Source organism: Lampetra fluviatilis, chromosome 27, assembly GCF_964198595.1.
Source record: "Lampetra fluviatilis chromosome 27, kcLamFluv1.1, whole genome shotgun sequence".
Taxonomy (NCBI): Eukaryota; Metazoa; Chordata; class Hyperoartia; order Petromyzontiformes; family Petromyzontidae; genus Lampetra; species Lampetra fluviatilis.
In genome coordinates, this window is record NC_136301.1 from 8,344,926 (window position 1) to 8,368,419 (window position 23,494).

The window sequence follows — 23,494 nt, forward strand, 5'->3', positions numbered from 1 at the left end:
TGGCAAGGGACCGTGGTCATTTATACTGCATTTGCAAGGGACCGTGGTCATTTATACTGCATTGGTAAGGGACCGTGGTCATTTACACTGCATTGGTAAGGGACCGTGGTCATTTATACTGCATTGGTAAGGGACCGTGGTCATTTATATTGCATTGGTAAGGGACCGTGGTCATTTATACTGATTTAGTAAGGAACCGTGGTCATTTATACTGTATTGGTAAGGGACCGTGGTCATTTATACTGCATTGGTAAGGGACCGTGGTAATTTATACTGTATTGGTAAGGGACCGTGGTTATTTATACTGTATTGGTAAGGGACCGTGGTCATTTATACTGTATTGGTAAGGGACCGTGGTCATTTATACTGCATTGGTAAGGGACCGTGGTCAATTATACTGCATTGGTAAGGAACCGTGGTCATTTATACTGTATTGGTAAGGGAACGTGGTCATTTATACTGCATTGGTAAAGGACCGTGGTCATTTATACTGCATTGGTAAGGGACCGTGGTCATTTATACTGCATTGGTAAGGGACCGTGGTCATTTATACTGCATTGGTAAAGGACCGTGGTCATTTATACTGCATTGGTAAGGGACCGTGGTAATTTATACTGTATTGGTAAGGGACCGTGGTCATTTATACTGTATTGGTAAGGGACCGTGGTCATTTATACTGCATTGGTAAGGGACCGTGGTCAATTATACTGCATTGGTAAGGAACCGTGGTCATTTATACTGCATTGGTAAGGGAACGTGGTCATTTATACTGCATTGGTAAAGGACCGTGGTCATTTATACTGCATTGGTAAGGGACCGTGGTCATTTATACTGCATTGGTAAGGGACCGTGGTCATTTATACTGCATTGGTAAGGGACCGTGGTCATTTATACTGCATTGGTAAAGGACCGTGGTCATTTATACTGCATTGGTAAGGGACCGTGGTCATTTATGCTGCATTGGTAAGGGACCGTGGTCATTTATACTGCATTGGTAAGGGACCGTGGTCATTTATACTGCATTGGTAAAGGACCGTGGTCATTTATACTGTATTGGTAAGGGACCGTGGTCATTTATACTGCATTGGTAAGGAACCGTGGTAATTTATACTGCATTGGTAAGGGACCGTGGTAATTTATACTGCATTGGTAAGGGACCGTGGTAATTTATACTGCATTGGTAAGGGACCGTGGTCATTTATGCTGCATTGGTAAGGAACCGTGGTCATTTATACTGCATTGGTAAGGAACCGTGGTCATTTATACTGCATTGGTAAGGGACCGTGGTCATTTATACTGCATTGGTAAGGGACCGTGGTCATTTATACTGCATTGGTAAGGGACCGTGGTCATTTATACTGCATTAGTAAGGAACCGTGGTCATTTATACTGTATTGGTAAGGGACCGTGGTCATTTATACTGCATTGGTAAGGGACCGTGGTCATTTATGCTGCATTGGTAAGGAACCGTGGTCATTTATACTGCATTGGTAAGGAACCGTGGTCATTTATACTGCATTGGTAAGGGACCGTGGTCATTTATACTGCATTGGTAAGGGACCGTGGTCATTTATACTGCATTGGTAAGGGACCGTGGTCATTTATACTGCATTAGTAAGGAACCGTGGTCATTTATACTGTATTGGTAAGGGACCGTGGTCATTTATACTGCATTGGTAAGGGACTGTGGTCATTTATACTGTATTGGTAAGGGACCGTGGTCATTTATACTGTATTGGTAAGGGACCGTGGTCATTTATACTGTATTGGTAAGGGACCATGGTCATTTATACTGCATTGGTAAGGGACCGTGGTCAATTATACTGCATTGGTAAGGAACCGTGGTCATTTATACTGTATTGGTAAGGGACCATGGTCATTTATGCTGCATTGGTAAGGAACCGTGGTCATTTATACTGCATTGGTAAGGAACCGTGGTCATTTATACTGCATTGGTAAGGGACCGTGGTCATTTATACTGCATTGGTAAGAGACCGTAGTCATTTATACTGCATTGGTAAGGGACCGTGGTCATTTATACTGCATTAGTAAGGAACCGTGGTCATTTATACTGTATTGGTAAGGGACCGTGGTCATTTATACTGCATTGGTAAGGGACCGTGGTAATTTATACTGTATTGGTAAGGGACCGTGGTTATTTATACTGTATTGGTAAGGGACCGTGGTCATTTATACTGTATTGGTAAGGGACCGTGGTCATTTATACTGCATTGGTAAGGGACCGTGGTCAATTATACTGCATTGGTAAGGAACCGTGGTCATTTATACTGTATTGGTAAGGGAACGTGGTCATTTATACTGCATTGGTAAAGGACCGTGGTCATTTATACTGCATTGGTAAGGGACCGTGGTCATTTATACTGCATTGGTAAGGGACCGTGGTCATTTATACTGCATTGGTAAAGGACCGTGGTCATTTATACTGCATTGGTAAGGGACCGTGGTCATTTATACTGTATTGGTAAGGGACCGTGGTCATTTATACTGTATTGGTAAGGGACCGTGGTCATTTATACTGCATTGGTAAGGGACCGTGGTCAATTATACTGCATTGGTAAGGAACCGTGGTCATTTATACTGCATTGGTAAGGGAACGTGGTCATTTATACTGCATTGGTAAAGGACCGTGGTCATTTATACTGCATTGGTAAGGGACCGTGGTCATTTATACTGCATTGGTAAGGGACCGTGGTCATTTATACTGCATTGGTAAGGGACCGTGGTCATTTATACTGCATTGGTAAAGGACCGTGGTCATTTATACTGCATTGGTAAGGGACCGTGGTCATTTATGCTGCATTGGCAAGGGACCGTGGTCATTTATACTGCATTGGTAAGGGACCGTGGTCATTTATACTGCATTGGTAAGGGACCGTGGTCATTTATACTGCATTGGTAAGGGACCGTGGTCATTTATACTGCATTGGTAAGGGACCGTGGTCATTTATACTGTATTGGTAAGGGACCGTGGTCATTTATACTGCATTGGTAAGGAACCGTGGTAATTTATACTGCATTGGTAAGGGACCGTGGTAATTTATACTGCATTGGTAAGGGACCGTGGTCATTTATACTGCATTGGTAAGGGACCGTGGTCATTTATACTGCATTGGTAAGGGACCGTGGTCATTTATACTGCATTGGTAAGGGACCGTGGTCATTTACATCCGTTTACTCGTAAGGGAGAGTGTGTTGTCATTTAGTACTGATTCCTTCATCAGGTTTTTTTTGGTCGTTTAAGACCGGCGGACCCATGGTGCTCCGCGAGGCTACCCGCGGAACAGAATGGTACAAATCATGTTTGGGAGCCGCTGATTTAGACTATAGACTCAATGAACCGCGGCGGTCACTGCACTCACGTTCAAAAGCATCAGCGACCACCCATACTCGTACAGGTCCGCGGTCGTATTCCTAGATTGTCATAGCTGTGAGAACCCCTTATCAGTGCCCTATCATATTACAGACCAATTGAGCCCTTATTGGTCATCCCATGCCCCTTATTAATCTCATCGTTCATCAAGAATACGGGTCAACCGCATGGGTTGTCAGCTATGGATTGTCGTCCGTGGCCATTTGGATGCAATATCAATAAGGGACCGCAGTCATTTACAGTCATATAAGGGACCGCAATGATTTGCCCCATAATATTGTATATACTCACAAGGAACCGCGGTCATTTACAATGCGCTGGTCTACGGCTAAGGGTCCGTGGTCATTTACACCTACGGCGACTTGACAGAAGGACTGCGGTCTTTTGCGTTCGACTCTCGAAAGGGACCCGCGGTCGTTTAAAGGGCTCTGAAATTGTGAGCGAGCGCGCAGTCACTTGCGCGACGGGGCGATTCTCGGAAACATTGACGGTGGGTGATGTTCGTGCGAATGATAACGAGGAGTAAACAAACAACTGCATAACGGTGCCCGCCGCACAGAGGTTAATGAATGGAAACTCGAGACACGGTCCCCCTGGGGTACTTCTTATCCACGAGAGTGTGTGTGTGTGTGCTGCTTATTCCAATAAATCTACACGGACCGAGTCAGCATCCAGGTTCGGAATTCAATACAATGCAGCGGACTGTACAGGGTGGTCCAGGTGTCTTGTGACCCCCCCCCCCCACCAATTTTTTTTTTATTGACTCTGAACATTTTTTGTTATTTTGCACGTTCATTTCTGTTTTCATTTCAAATAAGGTTAATTTACAACAAAAATGAACTTGCGAGCGTAACCTTGCAAAAAACTCACAACACACACTTGTCAATAACAATGTGTGTGTGTGGCCTTAAAAGGAGATAACAATATACAATATGTGACGTTTCGGGCAATACCCCATTGCACATTTAACCAGTGGCTGAAACGTTACCGATTATATATTTGATTACAATCAAATCATTATTTAAGGTCCCACACTTGACAAGTGTGTTGGTGTGAGTGCACCATTGCCAAGCGGCAACAGCAGTAGTAGCGGCAGCAGCCCCCAGATGATTGAATCCTGAAAATAAGTAATATTTACAAAAACTTTTTTATAACACGCTTATATGAAATGTACCGTACTAGTAATGGCAGAACTCGAGGACTCCAGGAAGTGGCCCCGAAGCTTGCCATAACGTAAGGGACCGTGGTGAATTACAGCGAACTTTAGTTGAACGTGGACAATTAGACCCAAGCCGAAACATAACATATAAAAAATAATGTTATTTTTTTATGATAGAATATAGTATTGTCATCAGAATGACATAAGTATACCAAGTTTGCAGTCGATACCACATTGGGAAGTGGGTTAAAATTGAGTTACAAGATTTGAGGATACGACAGCAACAACAGAGTGAGTTAATAGAAAGCGTGTAATAATAATAAAAAGGCTTGAGACTTTGCGAGGCTTTAATCCTTGGGTAAACAATCGGAATCATCATCAATCAATCACAATCATCCCGCTCGTAATAGTAAATCCACAAGTTGACAACACCACCACCTCTGCCATACCGTGTCAACCCCGTGTTCTTGTACAGGGAAATTAAGTTTTCAGGTTCATATGGCGTACAGCCGTTTCAATACGGACACATTTTTCTGTCTATTTGTTTGTGGTTCTCCCTTGTGATGGGACTTGGAAAGACGAACGTTGAGATTTATAAGGGTACGGGGTGACCAGTAAGGTCTTAATTGATCTGTAACAAGATAGGGCAATGATAAGGGGTTGATAGGTATGCCACTCTAGCACACGGGCTACTGTGAAACACGGATTCTAAATGGGGTCATGAACAAACAAACAAACAAAAAAACCCCAACAATAGATTGGAAGGAAAACTGAAAAGTGCGCAAAGAAGCGTGGAGAGATGCGGCGCAACGAGAGACAGAGAGGAGCGCGTGGAGGACATGGACGCAGGTTCAAGACAAGCATCTACGTCTGTTGAGAAAAGCGAGTGGGCATGGTGTGGACAGTGTCCCCTCTGACTTGGCATTTTTTATTTAACCTGCTGATGATGCGGCCTCTGCTGATGATGTGGCTGATTATGTTGGTGGTGATGATAGTGACACTATTGATGGTAGTTGTGATGATGATCGTGACACCGATGATGACAATTGTGGTTGTGATAATGGTAATTATGACACCGATGATGATAGTGGTGATGATGGTAGCTTACGTGTCTCAGTCATCCGATAAGGTTGCTATCTCCCGGCTCGTCAGGATATGATGGCAGTACACCCAAGTGGATGAATTTCCATCTGTATTCCATCCGTAGCACGTCGCCCCACTCACATGTCTGGGTGCTCCGGTTTCCTCCCACAGGGATAATCACTGATGGAGTTGGCCAAACATCAACAATGTAGGACCACAGAGCTTGGGAAATTGTTCTGGCTACCTTTGCACTTTTTTGTGGCTTCCCGCACCCCTGAATTTATCTACGTAAAATGTATGCATAACACGTGAGTATTTATTTAATTTTATGATGGTGTAGATGATGGTGATGCTGCCACTTGCCAGTAAACACGCCGACACTGCCCTAAACGTCAGCACCGTGGCTGGCCCAACGTTGACTCAACGTTCCACGTACGCTGGGTCCCTCCTCCTGCCACTCACGGGTTCCCACGGGCTCCCTCACGCATTATCTCCGCACACCTTGAGCAGGGCCTTGAGGTAGTCCCCGGACGCCTCCTCCTGGGAACACACGGAGAGGTCCACGGGTGGAGCACGATTGACCCGACTCCTCTACACGAGAGAACGCGGGGCTTACATGGCAACGCGGTCTGCGCAGGTATTACTACGCCATCTCTGTGCGAGTCTCTGGGTCTCCATGCGTGTCTGTGTGAAGTATATGGGTCTCGGTGTGAATCTAATCGAGAGCTAAATGGAGTTCAAAAGAACTCGCAAACAGACACCTCGTGAAAGACCCAACGTATAACATCCCTTGGGTTTAATCTTCCACGAAGCTCATGGTCCAGCCTAAATCGCATCCACTGCACAGATGCGGATACCTGATGAACAAATGGAAATTTAAAGACTCTCCAGTATGCGACTGTGGTCATCCAGAACAGACCGTACAACATATAATGACGCAATGCCCGATCCACAAATACGAAGGAGACATTATGGCGATACATTCTGCTGCTCCTGACAGTTATTTGGCTTGACAACCTGAATGTGAAATTGTAGTTGTCGCTCTGCATCTACATCAGCCATACGAAAAATAATAAGATTGTAAATCCATTTGTTTCTATGCAAGTCCGTGGGCCTTTTACCTTAGTCCGTGAGTCTGTACGGAGGAAGTCATCAGTGCCGAGTCCATCATCTCGTGACACGTGAGAAGGTGGTTTCATTACAACTCGGTCAATGTGAAACCTCTCTGCGTAGTAATGAAAATATCGCGTTCACACGCAGTTCTCCCCCGCCCCGCCTTCCACTGCTATCGCGAGGTATTCGCCTTTTTCCAACGACGTGTCCCGGTTTTTTTTTACATCAGAGGTGGCAACGCTATCAACGGGCCCAGCCAGGCATCTCTCCTGCTCACCGTGACATTGGTCTGTACGCTGCTAGGATGCGGAGCCACCGCGTCCTCTATTGAACTATTATTTTTTGGTAATTTTACAGGGTAAGGACCACTGAGCTGAATAGTTCCTTTTCATAAGCGACCTGGCCACAAATGATAACGAAGTGGCTTATCATGTGGACAGCCAAATACTTGGAATTCACGTTAGTAAATGTGGAGGGAGAGAGAGAGACACATTCCAAATATACAGCAGGCATCCGGGTCGGGATCGATTTCACGACCTCCTGTATACTAGGCGAAAGAGTTAATATCTTGCCACCCCAGGGCCCAAACCTACACATGTCACGACTCGTACGCCGCGTGCGACGTTGGCGACATTGCAGTGGGCAGAACCTGGTGCCAGGACCATGCTGAGCCAGGTCAGTGCGGTTGCGCGGTGGAAAAAAAAAAGATCCGGCAAACTGTTCTCACCTTGATGGCCTGGCTCAGGGGCTTTCCGTACTTTTCCAGGTACTGGACCTTCACGTCCTGGAGGTCAATTTCGCTACGGGACACCAGCACGCGGATGAGCGTGCGGTCTTGCGTCCCGCAGCCCTGTCCCACCAAGGCGGGGGGGAGGGGGTGGGGCGTGAGAGGTCAAGCAGCCCTGTAGCATAGTGGGGGGTGGGGGGGTGGGGCATGCACACTTCATAGGTGGCATGAGGGAGGCAGTGTTAAGCTGTCAGCGAGTGGTAACCGCTAAACAGATCGAGCATAGACGATCCGCGTTTGTTTGTCGTGCGGTCTGGTCTGGCTCTCGGGCCAATGTGTTGCCGGAAGAAATGCTGTGATGCCCATCGCTTCGCTGTATGTATGTTGAACTTCCTTTGCACCGTATTGAGCCAACTGTGCTCATCGGAGGTATGTATGTAGAACTTCTTTCACGCAATAAATAGCTAACCATGCTAATCGTAGGGTGCGTCGTATGTATGCATGTATGTAGAACTTCTTTCGCACCATACATAGCCAACTGTGTTCATCGGAGGCATGTATCTTTAACTTCTTTTGCACCGTACGTAGCTAACCATCCTCATCGGAAGTGCGTCGTACGTACGTATGTTGAACTTTATTTGCACCGTACGGAGCCAACCGTGCTAAGCGGAGGTGCATTGCATTCAGATCCTCACCCGGCAGCGACAGCACAACGGTGAGATCGAGCGAAATGAAGCCGGGGGAGTTAAATGACGAGATCTATACCAACACTGGGCGTAGCGTGCGTGTAATTCCCACCTGCCTAGGGTCTCTCCAGAGCTCCCTCTCGCGGAGGACCTGCCACAGTAGTGGCACGAGTGAAGCAATTGCAGGGCTGCGCCTTTGCCCTTGACCGAAGCAGACGATGGATGGGCAATTGGTGCGAAGCTTCGAAAAGATCCACAAGTGCTGTTTTTAAAAATAATTTCTGATCTGACCACAAGACTTGAAAATGGGGGCTGATCCTTTAGTAGTGGTGGGGAAGCGTGGGGGGGGGGGAACGGGGGTTTAGCCCCCCTCCAGCTCCCCTTCATGGTCGGGTGAACTATGGTTAAATAATCCTCCGAAGCCCAGCAGCGGATTGTCAAAAGGGCTCTCTGTGCATGAACAAAATGAATGCCTGGAGTAGATTTAACAACGCACGTGTGAGTGCACGCAGCATTCCCATGTACGGAGACCCTCTCAGCCTTATCCAGCCACTGTGGTGAGATGTGATCTCCCTCGCCTGGTATCCAGGAGGTCGTGGGTTCCACCTTGACCCTGACGCCGGCTGTGTATTTGGAATTTGTGTGTTCACTCTCCCCGTGGTCGTGTGGATTTTTGTCCGGGTCGACCGGTTTTTCCCTCCCCGTTTAGAATCAACATCACGCGTTTAGAGCATTTGGCTACAATAATATTTTCACGCGATAAGCCACTTTGTTGAGCGGTAATTTATGGCCAGGTCGCTTCTGAAAAAGAGCTATGCAGCTTAGTGGGCCTTACCTGCTAAAATAAAATAATTTTTTTTATAGCTCAAATGAACTGAATGCGTGGCAATTTTCATCGCATACTGTATATGGATTTCCGAAGCGTCTTTAAATAAATGGATGCTGCAATGTTTCCTTTTCACCTTGCATGCCGAGTTCAGTCGCTCAGCGAAATAGGTGGCGGTGTTCTTGGCACACTTCACTGCAAGGGAACAACACAGACGCAGAGGGAAAGCTGACACGCCAGGCCGTCAAAGGGAGTCTCCGCTTCATTCGCGGAGTTTAAAGGTGCAGAACATCTTTCTTTGGTTCTTTTCGGTTAAGTCACGTCTAAAAATAAAATAATAAATTAAAATATTATTTTATTTTTAGACGTGACTTAACCGAAAAGAACCAAAGAATAATTCCTGCAGTCACGAAAGCTCCTAAATTAAGAGTGCAGAACATCGTGGCGTGTCCGACCGTCGCACGATCCGCCCTGACCAATCGACTGCCCACACCCAGTGCAATGTTTGTGCATGTTATTATCACTACGCTTGTTTACCCAGGAAAGCTTCATAGAGTCTCAAGACTGTTTTTCAGGAGGGTCCTGCCAATTTTTGGCCGGACGGAGCGATGCCGCAGCTGCTGCTGTGTGTGTGACCCCGCATTGGAATGTGTTTTGGCCGATGCCGGTTACGGTGTGCGAGTGTTTTAGCTATGGGGGGAGGCCACCAGAGAACCTGGAGAAAAACCCATGCAGAGCAAACTCCACGCACATGGGAGTCAGGAATCAACCCGGGGACCTTCTGGCTACGAGGCACGAGCGCCACCACTACGCCACTGCGCCGCTCACGTATCCGACTTCTCCATACATCCGCCTACACCTCCCCAGCGAGTTGGATGTGTGACGTTGTGCTGCGCAGAGAAATGTGCGTGTGTTGCACACTTGTAGATGTGTGTGTGTGTGCGGGGAGCGGCGGCGCAGTGGTTAGCACTGAATTTCACTCTGGACTCAGCGACCGCCAGTTATTTTGCTGCTCACGGCCAACATCGGCGACAAATATCTGAACCGGTCCTGGGCCTCCCCTAGGTCGGTTCAACCTTAACTGAGTGCCTCGTGCAGTGTGCATGAAACATTGCCACTGGGGAGACAAAGGCGGGTGGGCACAGCGCTAGCCATAGGCGCTCACTAGCAGCACTTGGCCCTAACAGGGGTGACAAGGTGGTGGGATGTTAACTTCCTCGCCTGGTATCCAGGAGGACGTGGGTTTGATCCCGATCCTGACGTCTGCTGCATATTAGGAGTTTGCATGTTCTCCCCGTGGTTGCGTGGATTTTTCTCCGGACTCTACGGTTTTTCCCTCCACATTTAGAAACACGCGTTTCGAGTATTTGGCTGCTATAAATGTCCACATGATATGTGCCACTGCGTTGAGTTATCATTTGTGGCCAGGTCGCTTCTGAAAGCTATTCAGCTCGGTGAGCCTTACGTGGTAAAATTTTAAAATTTAGGTTTTTAGTTTAGTTTAGCAGTCTGATAAGTCTATAAGGGGGATCTTTGTCCGTGTGTACATGTGCATGTGCGTCCGCACCTATGACCAGCAGTAGGTCTCTGAAGGACCCCGAAGTCTCGCTCTTGATGACGTCCTCCAGGTCCTTGGAACTCACCTGGCGGTACTCCTCAAACACTGTGGAGAACAAAGACACAGATCGCCGTATAGCCTGAACAGACTGTTGGGGCAAGTGCTGTTAGCGAGCACCTATGAAGGTCAGCACGGCACACGAGGGGGTGGGTGGCCAGCACCACGCCGGCCGCCTTTGTCTCCCCAGTGGCAATGTTTACACACTGCACAAGGTACTCATTTGAGGCTGAGTCGACTTAGTGGAGGCTCAGGACCGGTTCAAATAATCGTCACTGGTGTTGGTCGTGAGTGGGATTCGAATACAGGTCGCCAGGTTTGTAGCGCAGTGTGCTAACCACTACGCTACCATGTGGAGAACACATGCACACACGGGCACCGGCGTGGTGAAGTAGGTCAAACCAACCCCCATGACCGACACGGCGTCTCGTCCAGCACTGGATTCACCACGTGCTGCGAATTATTTTCGTCTAAACTAAAACTGAACTTTTTCATTTTACCAGGTAAGACCTAATTGAGATATACGCGCTCTTTTTCAGAAGCGACCTGGCCACAAACGATAGCTCAACGAAGTGGCTTATCATGTGTAAATGTATAGCAACCAAATACTCGAAACGCATGTTGATTATAAACGTGGAGGGAAAACCGGAGGGCCCGGAGAAAAATCCACGCGATCACGGGGGGAGTGAGCATGCAAACTCCAAATATACAGCAGGCGTCAGGGTTGGGACCGAGCTCACGACCTCCTGTATACAAGGCGAGATAGATAACATCTTGGCACCGTGGCGAATGGGAAACCTGAACGAGGGGGATGAAGAAAGCCCCAGGGGTGAGGAGGGAGTTGGCGTAACGAGATGGAGGAGAATACAATTTGAAAAGAGAGACAAAAATTAAACTATATTTTTCGTTCGATAACAAAATATTCGACCTCACCAAGTCTCAAAACTGTTTTTCAGAAGGATCCTGCCACGTTTCTTTCGCGGTAAGGGAGGGGGGACAATGTTGCTGCTGTTTGATCCGAATTGAATAATTAGTGGTGTAATTTTTCTGAATTATTTGACAAATACCGGTCAACAATACAAAGACAAAGATTCCCCCTATAGCCTTAACAAACTCTTGGAGCAAGTGCTGTTAGCGAACACCTACGAAGGCCGGCACGGCACACGAAGGGAGTGGGTGGCCAGCGTTTGTCTCCCAGTGGCGATGTTTAGACACACTGCACCGGGTACTCATTTGAGGCTGAGTCGACCTAAGGGAGGTCCAGGGCTGATTCAGAAAATCGTCACTGGGTGTTGGCCGTGAGCGCGAATCGAACTGGGCTCGCTGGCTTCGTTAGCGCGGCACTAACCGCTGCATACCCTCGCGCACTCTGCAGAACGGGGGGGAGAACGCACAAACTCCACGCAGAAAGACGCCTGAGTCGGGAACCGAACCCAGGTCCTAGTTGCTGCGAGGCAGCACGAATGTCGAGGCTGCCGCGCTTCCGATGACTGGGATCGGGCGTTCCACTCACCCAGCTTGAGCTGCGGGACGCTGCGGCCACACAGCACGGAGATGAACGTATCCTCATTCGTCCCGACCTTCTTCTCTCCAGCCTCGTACAGCACCTGGGGTCCACACCACACAAAGACAAAGATCCCCCGTGTAGCATGAACAGACTGCTGGGACAAGTGCTGTTAGCGAGCACCTATAAAGGCCGGCACGGCACACGAGGGGGTGGGTGGCCAACACAATGCCCGACCGCCTTTGTCTCCCCAGTGGCAATGTTTACACATTGCACCAGGTACTCATTTGAGGCTGATTCGACCTAGGGGAGGCCCAGGACCGGGTCACCAGGTCCGAAGCACAGCGTGCTAACCGCTACACCACCGCTCCCCACAGGTAGGTAGCCAGCACCACGCACGCACACACGCAGGGTCCCTCTCCTTGTGAGTGGAGGTGCTGGGCTTAGGTGGGGTGCAGTCATTGCATCTTTGCCCCCAATATTAATGCAAATCATTATTCTGGATGTCAGGCACAGGGAGCAATATTACAAATTAGTCGTTGATATTTTAATGCTCTGCTGGAATTTATACAAATTAAGTGCAAATTATTGCTTATTTTCTTACGTGTGCAATCATTGGTGACTGGGTTGAAACCATCGACTCAACACTCAGTCTATGGGTCTCTGTGTGAGTCTGTGGTTCTCTGTGTGAGTATATGGGTCTCTGTGTGAGCCTATAGATCTCTAAGTGATTAAATGGGTCTCTATGTGAGTCTATAGTTTTCTGTGCGAGCCTATAGGTCTCTATGTGAGTCTATGTGTCTCTGTGAGTTTACGGGTCTCTATGTGAGTCTACAGATCTCTGTCTGAGTCGATGGGTCGTTGTGTGAGTCTACGGGTCTCTAAGTAAGTCTACGGGTCTCTGTGTGAGTGTTTGGGTCTCTATGTGAATCTTTGGGTCTCTATTTGAGTCTTTGGGTCTCTATGTGAGTCTATGGGTCTCGGTGTAAGTCTGTGGCTCTCTGTGTGAGTCTATGGGTCTCTGTGTGAGCCTATGGATCTATAAGTGAGTAAATGGGTCTCTATGTGAGTCTATAGTTCTCTGTGCGAGCCTATAGGAATTTGTGTGAGTCTATGGGTCTCTATGTGAGTCTATGTGTCTCTGTGAGTTTATGTGTCTCTATGTGAGTCTACGGATTTCTGTCTGAGTCGATGGGTCGTTGTGTGAGTCTACGGGTCTCTATGTGAGTCTATGGGTCTCTGTGTAAGTCTGTGGCTCTCTATGTTGTCACTGGTGACCAGGCAGAGACCATCAACTTGCCAGATTTGAGAGCCCGGTTTAACCACAGGCGGCTGAACCCTGAATTCGAACCCAGGGACTCAGTGGTGTCGGCTCAGCGCTCTGACCTCTGAGCCACCCGGGCTCCCCCACTCACGTTCCTCCGAGCCCCCTCTATTCCCCATGACACGCGACCTCTTGACCTTTACCTTTGCATCCTTCTGTGCCTGCTGGGGGTCTGGTTTTCCACTTTCATCACGGCTGCCCTGTGGAGGTCATCATCATCAGTATAATAATCATCAGTGTTGTCTTCGTCTTAATAATCAGTCATCATCAGTGTCATCATCAGTGTTGTCGATTAGCACGTTTGGCTACGTACGGCGCGAAAGAAGTTCAACATACAAAAATCAGAGTCATCATCATCTTCATAGCTATTGTAGTCACCATCATTGTCGCTGCCATCATCAACCATAACCTTTACCCCTAATACCAACCCTAATTCTAATCCCAACTGTAACCTTAACACTCATTCCCTCTGACTCACCCTCGTCATCATGATCATCATTGTGGTCATCATCACCGAGCCGTACCCAACCCATAACCACAACCCTCACAATAACCTTTAACATGCTTCCCCTCACTTGCGAACACCAACCCTAACTTTGACTCTCAACTTCGAGCCCTGTTCTTCGTGTCTCACCCTCAGCAGGGTCAGAAGTGTCTTTTCAAAGTAGCTGGTCGTATCCGAGCCAATGTCATCGTCAGGGCTAGTCTTGTACTCTGCGGGAGACGGCCGGAGACATGGGAAGACATTGGGAGACATTGGGGGAGACAATGGGAGACATTGGGAGACAGTGGACGACAGCGGGAGTCAGTGGGATACATTCGAAGATAGTGGGAGTCATTATGAGACAGTGGGAGACATCAGGAGACAGTGGGAGACATTATGAGACAGTGGGAGACATCAGGAGACAGTGGGAGACATGGTAAGATATTAGAAGACAGCGGGAGACAGTGGGAGATTGTGGGAGACTTTGGGATACATTGGGAGATTGTGGGAGACATTGGGGGACATTGATGTATTTTTAATCCTACGTGTTGTAGGTAATGCGTTCACGTGACCTCTCTAGCCACGAGAAGCAGCTACATTACGAGTGAAATTACTCTATGGTAATCCTGACTCGAATTGCATTGCGATATTGAATCATGGCCACAACTTTGACGCAGATGAGCTGGGTGATGGTGGGGAGGGCCAGGTAAGCAAGGTGATTGATAGTGGTGAGGGCCAGTGAGCTGGGTGGTGGTGGTGGTGAGGGCCGACGAGCTGGGTCGTGAGGGCTGGTGAACTGCGTGGAAGCGCTGAGTGCCAGTACCTTCGCGGTATGCGAGCGCCAGCTCCCCCAGCTGCTTGTTGGTCCGGGTGCCGAGGATCTCCATTAGAGTCTCCTCATTGGTACCGGCGCCCTGCGGAGGGACACGCGAGTAAACTCACCCACTCATTCACCTACTCACTCACTCTCCCACTCACCCATCCACTGACCCATCCACTCACCCACCCACTCACTCACCCAGCAAGTCCGGAGTTCATAAACTCACTCAAGAAAATGATGCACTTATCGACTCACACTCTCACTCATTTAATTATTTACCGATAGACTCACCAACACACTCCTTCACTTACCGTCTCATCCACTCACACACCCACTCACCCTGCAGCTCACACACCTGCCCTCCCCGTCTTTCACCCGGCTGCCCATCTCGTCAGTCACCCACCCACCGCGTCGCTCGACCACCCACCCACCCTGTCGCTCACCTTGATGGCGTTCCGCAGGTCCTGCGCATCCAGCATGGCCGGCGTGAGCAGCAGAGACACGAGGAGTCTGCCCAGGTCTCCGGACACCTCAGATTCCACCTCCGACACCAGCGACTGTCAGTGAGAGAGTGGGCCTGAGGGTGAGCGTTGCGTGGGGGAGCGGGGATGAGCGTGTAATTTAAGAAAATATTTTAATATAACCTATTCAGTAAAACCTCACGGATGTTTATTCTTGCAAAGACAGCACTAGAGTGTTGCTGCTTTTAGGGGCTCAGGCTGGAGACAACCAGGTATATAGGCCATGGGTTCGATTTTTTATTTTGGTTTAGGGTTCGTGTTTTGGGTTCGGGTTTAAGCTGGGGTTTGTACTTCGGGTTTAGGATTCGGGTTATGGTTAGGATTTAAGTTATGGTTATTTACTCAACTACCATATTCTTCATCAGGTAAAGCCCACTGAGCTTCCGGATATTTTTCATAGGCGACCTGGCCACACGTGATACCTCATCAAAGTGGCTTCATTGTCATCATCGACACAAACGCGTGTTTGTAAATGTGGAGAAGGGAGGCAGGGACGTGGAAAGAGAGAGATCAAGCGGACTCCAAATACACATCAGGCATCGCCAGGGTCCGGAATCGAACCGATGACCTTCTGCAGGGTTTATATGTTGAGCTCGGCTTACGGTTGAGGTTCAGTGTGGTTGTTGTTTGGCTGTATGTCGGGTTTCGGGGGTTAGGTGTCACGTTCGGGTTGTGTGCGCGTCAACTCCGAGTCTCCGTCACCTTCCCCGTGAGGCTGCGGAACGCTGCGGTGATTTGCTGTCGCTGAGCGGCGCTCCGCTGTGTCAGGACGTCGATCATCGCATCCTCGTCCGTGCCTGGCGACGCCACACGCCGCTCGGTTGAAAACGAATTTATTGAGAACTGCTTTTCTGCGTTTAGTTTGTTTTCTTTCCCCCCGCACCTCCGATTAGCACGGTTGGCCCACTGAGCTATATAGCTCTTTTAAACATGGACCTGGCCACACATAATATCTCAAGTGAAGTGGTTTATGTTGAAATTCATAGCAGCCAAATACTCTAAACGCGTGTTGATTCTAAGCGTTGAGGAAAAAACCGGAGGACCCGGAGAAGAATCCATGCGGCCAAGGGGAGGATATGTAAACTCCAAATATACAGGCATCAGGATCGAATCCACAACCTCCCGTATACCAGGCATAAATCTGGTATACAGGAGCATAAACCATCACGCGAACTATGGTCATCCTCGCAGCAGCCGCTTGTGGCTGGCCATCGAATAAAGACGCTCACCGCACCGCGCACTTTAAGATGTGCTTCTGCGACCGTCTGGAATGCTCTTCCGATATTAAGAAACCACTGGAGCTATGCACTTTTAAATCAACTAGAATGAAAACTAATTTCTATAGAAATTAATTTTGTGTTCAGTTTGCTGTCCATTCCCCCACACTCTGGTTACCACGGTTGGCTACGTACAGTGTGAACGAAGTTCAACATACACATATATATAAACATTCTAACGTTGGTTCAACGTTGGCATGTGGTTGAAACCATTGGTCCAACATTGAGCCAACGTTTGGGTGAAAGTTGGGCCAAGGTTCCATGTTTGTGGTGGAGGAGTTACCCAGGCCTCGCATCGCTTTCTTGAGTCGCTCTGCATCGGTCTTTGCATCAAACGTGGTACTCGGACGGATGGTTCCACGCGATGGAGCCTGGGGCATAATCATCGTCATCATCATCTTAGTTAAAATCTTCATTATCATTAACATCATTGTCAATATCAACGTCATCATAACTACAATCATTAACATGATCATCATGAACATCATTATTCATATCACCATCATCATAACGAAAATCATCATTATTTACATCTCTATCCTCAATATCAGCATAATACACATCATAATACTGTACATGTTATTGTAAAAGGCGCTATATTAAACGACATTTGATTGGTTGATAAACATAATCATGGACACCATCGTTAAATTCACCATCAATCTGAATTATTATTAATGCATTAGTGTCCTCATTTCATCATCAGCAACACATTTATCACCACCATAATTTACAACATCAACAAGAAAGTTTATCACTATCGTCATATACATGAAAATCTTCAATGGTATCATCATCGTCGCGTGCAACGTGTATGTATGTTGAGCTTCTTTCGCACCGTACACAGATAACCGTGCTAATCGGAGGTGTGCACGTGTGGGTGCAGTGAATCGGCATTGATGTCACGAGTTTGTGATGGACGGTCAAGGATAACGATGGAGTGGCAGCCAATGAACGGAACGCGTACTCGATGATGTTCAGCGTGCAAATGGAGAGACGAACGCAGCTCGTGCCCAGGTGCTGCGTGGATTATTACATTACTTGGACCAGTGGCTTGGGGAGGTCTTCATCCAGTAGTGGATCGACCATGGCTGCTGCTGCTGCTACGACTGCTGCTGATGATGATGATGAATGTACTGGGCACGTCTGAATGCATGGGCATGAATGTGTGAGTGCGTTTTGCTGCTACAGAGGGTTAACACGGAACCACGACGAGTACACGGGTGCAGAGGGTGGTACTCACGGTGGCGGGCAGCATGACTCTTGCTTTGTACTGCTTTGCAGAGTCTGTGTGAGAGATAACGCATAGAGGGAATTCACTCCCCAGGTAATTTACTCGCGGGGCATTCACTGCGCACTCACTAACACGTTCACTCACCAACCGATCCACTCACCACTCACCCACCAACTCGCCAAACTGCAGGTCGCAACACTTTATTTCTGCTTCTTCCCTCGCAATGCTCCCTCCCCTTTAGAATTCCCTCCCATAGCCTCTTTTCCCAAGAACAATCAGGGGCGGCCCTAGACGAGCTGCCAGCAATTGGCGCCCGAGGCGAACCATGCAATCGGCGCCACCACCCCCAAACCCCGAGGGCAGATCGAGGCTGAGGTTTTTGGTAAACTGGAAAAAAATGTGCCCATATTTTCCGTTTAATGTTTTGTTGAGGCGTATTCTTTTTAAACAGAGGCATCATTATTCGGGTTGTCCGTCTGTCTAACCAATACATTCTCAGAAATCTTGAGAAATTAATCATGAATCATATTCCCTCTGTACGCGCACGGGTAATTGAAATAACGACATCTTCGTTATTTTACTTGTATTTTTATTTATTTCTATTGTTATCCTGGAATTTGTCGCCCTAGGCAGAACCGGCCCTAGACCTTTGGGGGCCCTAAGCAAAATTTGGTTGGAGGCCCCTTTGATGGATGATTTTTTTCACCCACTAGCTAGCAGTGACTCTAGGGGGCCCCCTCTGCTGGCCACGGGGCCCTTTGCAATTGCAAGGGTCGCTTAGTGGCTGGGCCGGCTCTGGCCCTAGGCGACCGACCGTCCAGTTCGCCGAAATGGTCGGGCCGCTCCTGACAAAAGTCTTGCTCGATCCCATCGACTCAACGCTCCGGCTCTGTGCTCAACATCCGTGCACTGTAAATAGAAATCATGTCAAGCGCACGGTTGTCGCTTGCGATGATTGATGCAGTACCGGTTTCTCCGGATTTTCCTACGCTCTCGACAAAGTAAGACTAACCCCCCCCCCAAATCGCGTTCACGATGTCAAGAAGCCGATACAGTTCTTGGTCACTCGCACCATTAATTATTGATTTTCAATTCAAAGAGGATGTGGAGTAGGGGGGTGCGTCTTGTAATCCGGAAAAAATGGTAATGGCAGGGCGAGTCCAAACATGGCTGTCCGGGCTCGTCATTAATCTATTAACAGCAGTGATCTGGTGACGCTACCGCTGCCACGTTGGCAGTGGTGCACAAGCGATGCCAACAATTGCAACAACAATTCGAAACTTTGCGTCAATAGCACGGCGGCCTTAGAAAGGTAAAGCATATAATAGCTGAGACGCTTCGGGTAATGGCCCTTCTTCGTGGCACATCAAATAGAGAGGCCAGATCGACAGGGTGGATGACAGGCGTTGGAGTCTGGGGGGGAGGGGGGGGACTCATCAGGCCACGTGCTGTAAAACATGTCTCGTTAAGGAGCATAAACCATCAATCACGCGAACTCCGCTCATCCTCGCGGCAGCAGCAGCGGCTTTTGGCTGCTGCCATCGAACCGAAGACGATCAACCCCGTCGCGCGCTTTCAGACGCGCTTCTGCGGCCGTCTGGAACGCTCTTCCTTCCGATATTAGGAAGCCGCTGGGGCTGTGCACCTTTAAGTCAAATAGGTTGAAAACACATTTCATTCAGTTCAGTTCATTTGTTAGGTACTAGCTTTACTACCCGGCTTCGCCCGGGACTTGGATTCACCACGCCCGGCCGCCTTTGTCTCCCCAGTGGCGATGTTCACACACCACACAAGTTAATTGTTTGAGGCTGAGTCGATCTAGGGGAGGCCCAGGACCGGTTAAAATAAGCGTCACCGGTGGTGGCCGTGAGCGGGAATCGAACTCGGGTCGCCGGGTTCGTAGCGCAGCGCGCTAACCGCTACACTACAATGCGTTACGCTTCCACATGCGCGGGTCACGTGACAGATTTGACGTCACACCTCACTTGCCGTGCAAAAAAATTGTGCATTATTGAGTTCCCCCCCCCCCAAATAAAAAAACAAGTGTATTTTTATAATTTGTGCATGGTGTACAGTCTGGACAGTACCCACATGGCAAATTCCAAGTTTGTTGCATGTCGGGAAGTACGCTAAACATTTTGAACAGACACATGTTCACAACTTTGCCTTTTATATATATAGTATGGAGATAACCCTGTGAGCCATGCGGCTCTTGACTCTGGTGCAACCGCAACAAAACAAAAACACGAACAAGAAACATCTTAAAGTGACTACACGCAACAGAAAAACCCTAGAAAAAACAGCTAAGTCTTCCAGAAAAATCACCGCATTTCAACGCCGTGTGCAAAAATCTCAGTGGGATGCAAGTCAAACAATAGCAACCATAAGACAATGTAGATTAAAGTTGTCAGGCTAACTCTGTACTACAACAAACAGACATGGCTAAACCAAAACGTTTTCAAAATCACCAAAGTAAAGCTATAAAAACAATGTAACAGTGATCAAATTTAACAATAAACGGTAAACGTAACATGTACGACCAAACTTTGCAGCCATAGTTGGCTGCATTCCGTTGTCCCTTCCCGCGCACCTCCCGATTCGCACGGTTGGCTACGTGCCGTGCGAAATAAGTTCAACACACACACGCACGCACACGCACGCACACACACACGACGTAGCGAAACCGGTCTCGTTTCTGGACTGTCAAGAAACCACATCGCGAACGTCCCCCGGTCAAACCGGGCACGTTGAGACTCGAGACTGCAAGTGGCGGACGGGGGAGCGGCTCGTGCTTCAATGGTTTTACGCACCGGACTTGCAACCCGGAGACTCATGACTTTTAAACAACTCTAGATTTGAAGCTTTCGTGACTGCAATGATTCATATTCTTGGGTTGTTTCGGTAAAGTCACGTAGGTAAAACATAAACATTAATAAAAGCAAATTAAAAATAAAAATCACGCTTGCTGTATCAAGATACACATCAAGATATCAAGATACAGCAATCGTGCTGTGACGGTTCCACCTGAAGACGGAAGCTTGTGTTGCCTCCGAAACGTCGTGATTTAAGTTTTATTTTACTTTTATAATTTTCATTTTTTACCTACGTGACTTTACCGAAAAAACCCAAGAATATTTTAAACAACTTTTATTGACGCCAGCAGCAACATCACTTGGAGGCAATTTCGATACGAAATACACAAAGTCACCAGCAAACGAATGGAAAATAAACGCTACAAATCCACGCGCTGTGGCGCTAAAAGCACCGCGCACAACACGAAAGAAAAGTCACGTGGTGGCGGTGGTGGTGGTCATCGCGCAAACCGGGAGAGAAAGGTTCGCCGGTTTGAATCGATCGCCCGGTGCGGCATTTGAAACCACGGTGCAAGATTTTTCACCCCCTCCCCTCTTCCGCCTCCTCGCCGAGGGCTGTCCACACAGCAGTGTAAGTGCGATCCGCCGCGGTTATGGGGCCGTCCATAAATGACGTCACGCGATTTTGGACGATTTTTGACCCCCCCCTCCCTTCGTCACACGGCGTCACAAAAAGTCAGACCCCGTCTCAAATATGACGTCACAAAGCTCTGCCCACCCCCCCCCAAAATATAAAACATGCTTCAAATCGCGTTAAACTATTGTCATTGTAGTGCGTATTTGATGTGGCGCTGCACTCTGATGTTGTAGGAGAACACATTTATTTAAACGTCTATTTAATTAAGTAGAACGTGTTGTCTATATTTATTGAAAGTTGCGCATTTTGATGTAATGTCACATTTCTCAAACACCCCCCCCCCCATCGTCACACATCGTCACAAATGTCTGACCCCCCCCCCTAGGTGCGTGACGTCATTTATGGACGGCCCCTTAGTCGATCTGCAAGCTCTGTGTGGTGGGGTTCGAGGGTTGGTTGCCTCCACCTCTTTTGCTACGAAGTTTGGTCCGCGTGGAAAAGTAGGCCAAATACAAATGTAGCCGCTGCCTCCCGCAGTGGCGGTGCGCAGAGCCTTTGCTCCGTTTTAGTTGTTCGTGCAACGCCCGTTCGTCAATCCACTGCTGGATGTGTACCCACCCTCCCTCTTTCTCCGTGTCAGTCAGGGGAAGGTGTTTGACCATACTTCACCACGTCTGTGGTAGATGCCACTGATGTTTGCCACGGTTGGTACAGACGGGCGTTAGGGGGGGTGGGGCCCTTCATCGAGCAGTGGATTGATCCTGGCTGCTGATGATGATTATGGAACAATAAGACGCGTTGGAAAGTAAGAACGCACCCCGAACGCGGTGTCAAAGTTTATACAGATCTGGTCACTCGCAAGCACACACACACACGTACCGGATTATACGACGCACCCCAAATGTTCGCTTTAAACATTGGTGGGGTGGGTGGGGGGGGCTTGAGGTTGCGGGGAGTGCGTCTTATAATCCGGAGAGCACAGGTAAATCGACGTGATCGGAAGCTCACTCACCTGCCAACCGAAGCACTTGCTCGTGAGACGTTTAAATCCAGCAGGTTACGTCTGCAATGTAATACGTTTAACTTCTTTCGCGCAGTACGTTGCCAACCGCGCTCATCGGAGGTGCTCAGAGACTGATGCAAGCCCACGCGGTGTCTCGGTGTGGTGATAGCTGAGACACGAGCCGTGTGGCGAGGTGGTGAGTGACGAGGTGGTGAGTGAGTCAGCGTGTTCGTGGTGGTGGTGGTGGTTTGAGTTGTGCAAGGGATGGGTGTGGAGACTGCGCGCGGGACTGTTGGCGGCACGGGGAGGAAGAGGAAGACGAGGAATGTGGAACAATACAAAGACAAAGATCCCCCGTATAGCCTTCATATACTATTTGGGGCAAGTGCTCTTCGCGAGCACCTGTGAAGTCCGACACGGCACACGAGGGGGTGGGTGGCCAGCGACATGCCCGGCCGCCTTTGTTTCCCCAGTGGTGATGTTTGCGCATTGCGCTGAGTCGATCGAAGCGAGGCCCAGGACCGAATCAGATAATTTCATCGTCACTTGTTGGCGTGGAGCGGGAATCGATCTCGGGTTGCCGGGTTCGTAATGCAGCGTGCTAACCGCTACCCCACCACCCCAGACACCCCCCCAACCAGACACACACCCAACCAGACACACGCCATCACAAAGACAAATCCCCGTATTGCCTTAACAGACTCTGGGGGAGGGAAGTGCGGTTTGAGAGTAGCAGCTATGAAAGCCAGGACGGCACACGAGGGGGTGGGTTACCAGCACCACACCGCACCAGGTACTATTTGAGGCTGAATCGACCTACGGGAGGCCCAGAAGTGTCGAACAACCGCTGGCAGGAGGTCACGGGGCAGACCCAGGTGCCACGGATCGACTGACTGAGATGACTGAGACGACTGGCTGATGCACCACCTGTGCCCCCTACTGTGCCAACTTGCTGTGCTTTATCCACCCGGCGCTCCGCTCGTTGTTGTGAGCGTCGCTCCTCCGCCCTCCGTTGTTGGTGGAGGGCGACTGCCTCCAACTGCCCAGTAGCGTCCTTCACGAGCCTCCTCCACAGAGGCCGATCTTGACACCGCTGGCAAGTCCACTCAGCTCCAGGTCCTCCTGTACCACATCACTCCATCTCTTCTCCAGCCCGTGCCGCGCCCGTTTATCCCCCTCTATCCGGCCGAACAAAAGCTGTTTAGGCATGCGGTGGCTGGGCATCACACACAAAGACAAATATCCCCCGTATAGCCTTAACATACTGTAGGGGCAAG

The 23,494-nt window shown here is 48.8% G+C and overlaps 1 protein-coding gene across 1 annotated transcript; it reads right to left on the bottom strand.

Moving 5' to 3' along the window:
- Positions 1–4,879: 4,879 nt before the first annotated feature.
- On the bottom strand, positions 4,880–22,531 carry LOC144942360 (annexin A3-like). The gene is made up of 13 exons (XM_078869185.1): positions 22,227–22,531; positions 17,774–17,817; positions 16,814–16,901; positions 15,956–16,050; positions 15,176–15,289; positions 14,736–14,826; positions 14,063–14,142; positions 13,572–13,628; positions 12,114–12,207; positions 10,553–10,648; positions 9,122–9,180; positions 7,474–7,596; positions 4,880–6,173 (listed from the first exon to the last, which is right to left on the bottom strand). The coding sequence occupies exons 2-13, from the start codon at positions 17,786–17,788 to the stop codon at positions 6,114–6,116; spliced, it is 972 nt and encodes a 323-aa protein (XP_078725311.1). The 5' UTR covers positions 17,789–17,817; positions 22,227–22,531; the 3' UTR covers positions 4,880–6,113.
- Between the last annotated feature and the right edge of the window lie 963 nt (positions 22,532–23,494).

Coding starts and splice junctions, on each gene's coding strand:
- LOC144942360 (XM_078869185.1), bottom strand. Junction 14,827..15,175: donor ACCTGCGGAACGCCATCAAG/GTGAGCGACAGG, acceptor GTCCCTCCGCAG/GGCGCCGGTACCAATGAGGA. Junction 10,649..12,113: donor CGTCCCGCAGCTCAAGCTGG/GTGAGTGGAACG, acceptor TGTTCTCCACAG/TGTTTGAGGAGTACCGCCAG.